Below are 3,492 nucleotides of genomic sequence, written 5' to 3' on the forward strand. Positions count from 1 at the left end.
ACCGTGGTTCGACCGCTGGCTTGGTGGGTTTAATTTAAGGTACAAGTTCCATCATTCCCAATCCATACCTAAGTAGAGTGAAGGTCTCCTTTTTCAGAGGCTTAGTAAATATATCAGCAGTATTTTATAAGAAGTCTACCTTATCAATCACGATATTACCGTTTTGGACATGATCACGTAAAAAGTGGTGCCTAATGTATATGTGTTAAGTCCTAGAGTGTAATATTTGATTTTTAGATAGGTCTATAGCACTCTTATTATCACAACAAATAGGTATTTCAGAAGAGATGATACCGTAATCGATGAAGGTTTATTTCATCCATAGCACTTGTGCACATGCTCTTCCCATGGCAACATATTTCGCTTCGGTAGTAGATAGTGCAACAGATGTTTGCTTCTTGGAGAACCATGATGTTAAGCAAAGCCCGAAAAATGCACATACACCACTTGTGCTCTTTCGATCAATCAACGATCCTCCATGGTCGGAATCCGTAAAGCACATAATGTCAACACCGGTGAACTTTGGATACCATAGACCAAGGTGCATGGTACCTTTTAAGTATCTAAAGATTCGTTTGACCGCTTCTACGTGAGACACTTTGGGATTCTCTTGGAATCTTGCGCACAAGCACACGCTATACATAATATCGGGTTGGCTCGCCGTTAAATATAGAAGAGATCCAATCATTCCTCTATACTTGGTGCTATCAGATGAATCTCCTTCTCCTTCAAGAGTAAGCTTGATATTGGTGGCCATAGGAGTGGCCATAGGCTTTGAATTTTCCATTCCGAAATTTTTGAGCATATCATGAATATACTTTCGTTGATTGATGAACGTTCCATCTTCTAGATGCTTAATTTAGAGTCCAAGAAATAAGTTGAGTTCACCTAACATGCTCATTTCAAACTCATCATGCATTAGCTTAGAAAACTCAATGCTAAGAGACTCGTTAGTAGAACCAAATACAATATCATCAACATATATTTGAACAATAACCAAATCATTTTCATGCTTTTTAACAAATAATGTATTATCAATTCCCATTTCATATCCATGATTAATAAGGAAGGTTCTAAGTCTCTCATACCAAGCTCTAGGAGCTTGTTTAAGTCCATATAGGTCCTTTTAAGTTTAAACACGTGATATGGTTTTTCAAAATCTTCAAAGCCCGGAGGTTGGGACACATATACCTCTTCATTTATGACACCATTAAGAAAAGCACTCTTGACATCCATTTGATATAGTTTTAAGCTTTTAGCACATGCATATGCAAGAAGTATTCTAATGGACTCTAGTCTAGCTACAAGAGCAAAGGTCTCATCTTAATCAATTCCTTCTTGTTGGTTATACCCTTCTGCAACTAACCTAGCTTTGTTTCTAACAACCTTCCCATCTTCATCTAGTTTGTTCCTATATACCCATTTGGTTCCTGTGATATTTTGTTCACTTGGTAAGGGAATCAAATCCCATACATCAGTCCTTTGGAATTGATTTAATTCCTCTTGCATGGCTTCTACCCAACTTTCATCTAATAAAGCTTCCTTGACATTTTGGGTTATATGTGGGAGATGAATGCAAAGTTTGCAACTAGGTTGAAGATTTGTGGTCATGTGGTTCTAGTGTTGATATCTCCTATGACTTGATCTATTGGATGATCCTTAATATATTTAAGGTCGGTTGTGAGTTCTAGATTGTTTTTGCTAGGATCGTTTTCCAAGTGAGATTCTTTCTCATTGGTTTCCTCGACTTCTTTGGGCTCATTTTGGGTTGTGCTAGTCACAATGGCTTCTTGTTCAATCACATCATCATCTACTAGTGGTTTGGACTTAGGTGGAGGAGTTTCATCAAAGGTGAGATCTAACGACTCTTCTATGATGTTAGTGTACTTGTTTAGAACCCTATAGGCTTTGCTTTCTAACGAATATCCTAGGAATACTCCTTCATAGGCTTTAGGTTGAACTTTGTTAGTTATTCCTTTATGTTTAAGATGAAACACTTGCATCCAAATACCTTAAGGTGACTTACGGTGGGTTTCCTACCATTTAGGATTTTATAGGGTGTTTTATCCATTGAAGGCCTAATTAGAACTCTATTTTGAATGTAGGTAGAGGTTGCAACCACTTCACACCAAAAATTTTAAGGGATTGATTATTCATTTAACATTGTTCTACTCATTTCTTGAAGAGTTCGGTTGTAAGATCCTGTTTTCCCAGATGGTTGGGACGCCATCCTATTGTAAAGGACTGGACGCCGTCCTATTGTAAAGGACTGGACGCCGTCCAGATGAACTGGCAGACCAGTTATCTTGTTTTTAAATATTACAAATGGGTATTTTGGTAATTTCACTTTGTGGATGAATTTAAGGCTCTAGATCAGTTGGGGGAGCCTCATTTACACCATTTTCAACCACCACTTCTTATCCACTTAAATTCTAGAGATAGAAAAGGGTTTTAGGGTGAGAAAGCTCAATCCAAAGAGGAAGAAGCTAGTTTCGAGTCAAAGTGCGTGTTTTAAAGTTGTTCATCTACTCCCTAGCTACGTTTTGATTGTAGTGGTAAGTCTTAACCTTGAATTCCTTACTTTAATTGTTTAAGGGTTAGGGTTTGGGTAGGTGATGAACTTAAAACCCATTTGCTTGTAATTTGGGGGTTTTGGGCAAGTTTGGGTCATGAGGACCCAAAGATGACTAACCTAGGGTTTTGAGGTAATAAATGTGTTTTCAAGTCTTAAATTGGTTAGTTAGTTACTAGCACACTTTATGGTTATGTAAATGGGTGTCATTTGAGTTGTGGGTGACCCAAATGAGTGTGTTAACCTTGAAATGGGTCAAAAGAGTTTTGAATGACCTAGTGGTGTATAGTTGGGTAATTTAATGCCATGGTCACTAGTTTTAGTGATTGTTGGTAAGTTTGGGCCTATGGTTGGTATTATAAGGACAAGGGGGAACACTTACCCTAAGTGGTCTATTTGGGCGGATTAAGAGTCCCATTTAGATAAGTGTTGATTTATGTTAATATCATAGGTGATTTCGTTGACGGTTGAAGAACTTGTAGGCCTACCTTCGTTTTGGATACAAGGTGAGTGGAGTAATTATATGCGTATGTATATAATGTATTTATTTGTATACTATGGTATGAACCAAAGAGCCGGTAGTGCCATAGTATGTGCGAGCGTGCTATGATGTGAACCAAAGAGCTGGTAGCGTCATAGTACGTGTGTTGTATTATGAACTAAAGAGCCGGTAGCACTACGACATGAGTTATTAGAGTGTGAACCAAAGAGCCGGTAGCACTTTAGCGCGAGTATGACTCGAGTTGTGATGTGAACCAAAGAGCCGGTAGCATCATAACCGATGCGTATGGTGTGAACCAAAGAGCCGGTAGCACCATGACGCGAGTATAGTTAACCATGGTTGTTTATTGTATTGTAGCATTTTGTATTATGTCGATTATATGCCATTGATTATGCTAGTAGTGGTTTCGGGGATTATT

The 3,492-nt window shown here is 38.3% G+C and overlaps 1 protein-coding gene across 1 annotated transcript; it reads right to left on the reverse strand.

Moving 5' to 3' along the window:
• Window positions 1-310: 310 nt before the first annotated feature.
• LOC139888346 (uncharacterized mitochondrial protein AtMg00810-like) lies at window positions 311-787 on the reverse strand. The gene has a single exon (XM_071871357.1). It carries the CDS (start codon window positions 785-787, stop codon window positions 311-313), a length of 477 nt encoding a protein of 158 aa, XP_071727458.1.
• Window positions 788-3,492: the final 2,705 nt, after the last annotated feature.

Source organism: Rutidosis leptorrhynchoides, chromosome 2 (assembly GCF_046630445.1).
Source record: "Rutidosis leptorrhynchoides isolate AG116_Rl617_1_P2 chromosome 2, CSIRO_AGI_Rlap_v1, whole genome shotgun sequence".
Lineage (NCBI taxonomy): Eukaryota > Viridiplantae > Streptophyta > Magnoliopsida > Asterales > Asteraceae > Rutidosis > Rutidosis leptorrhynchoides.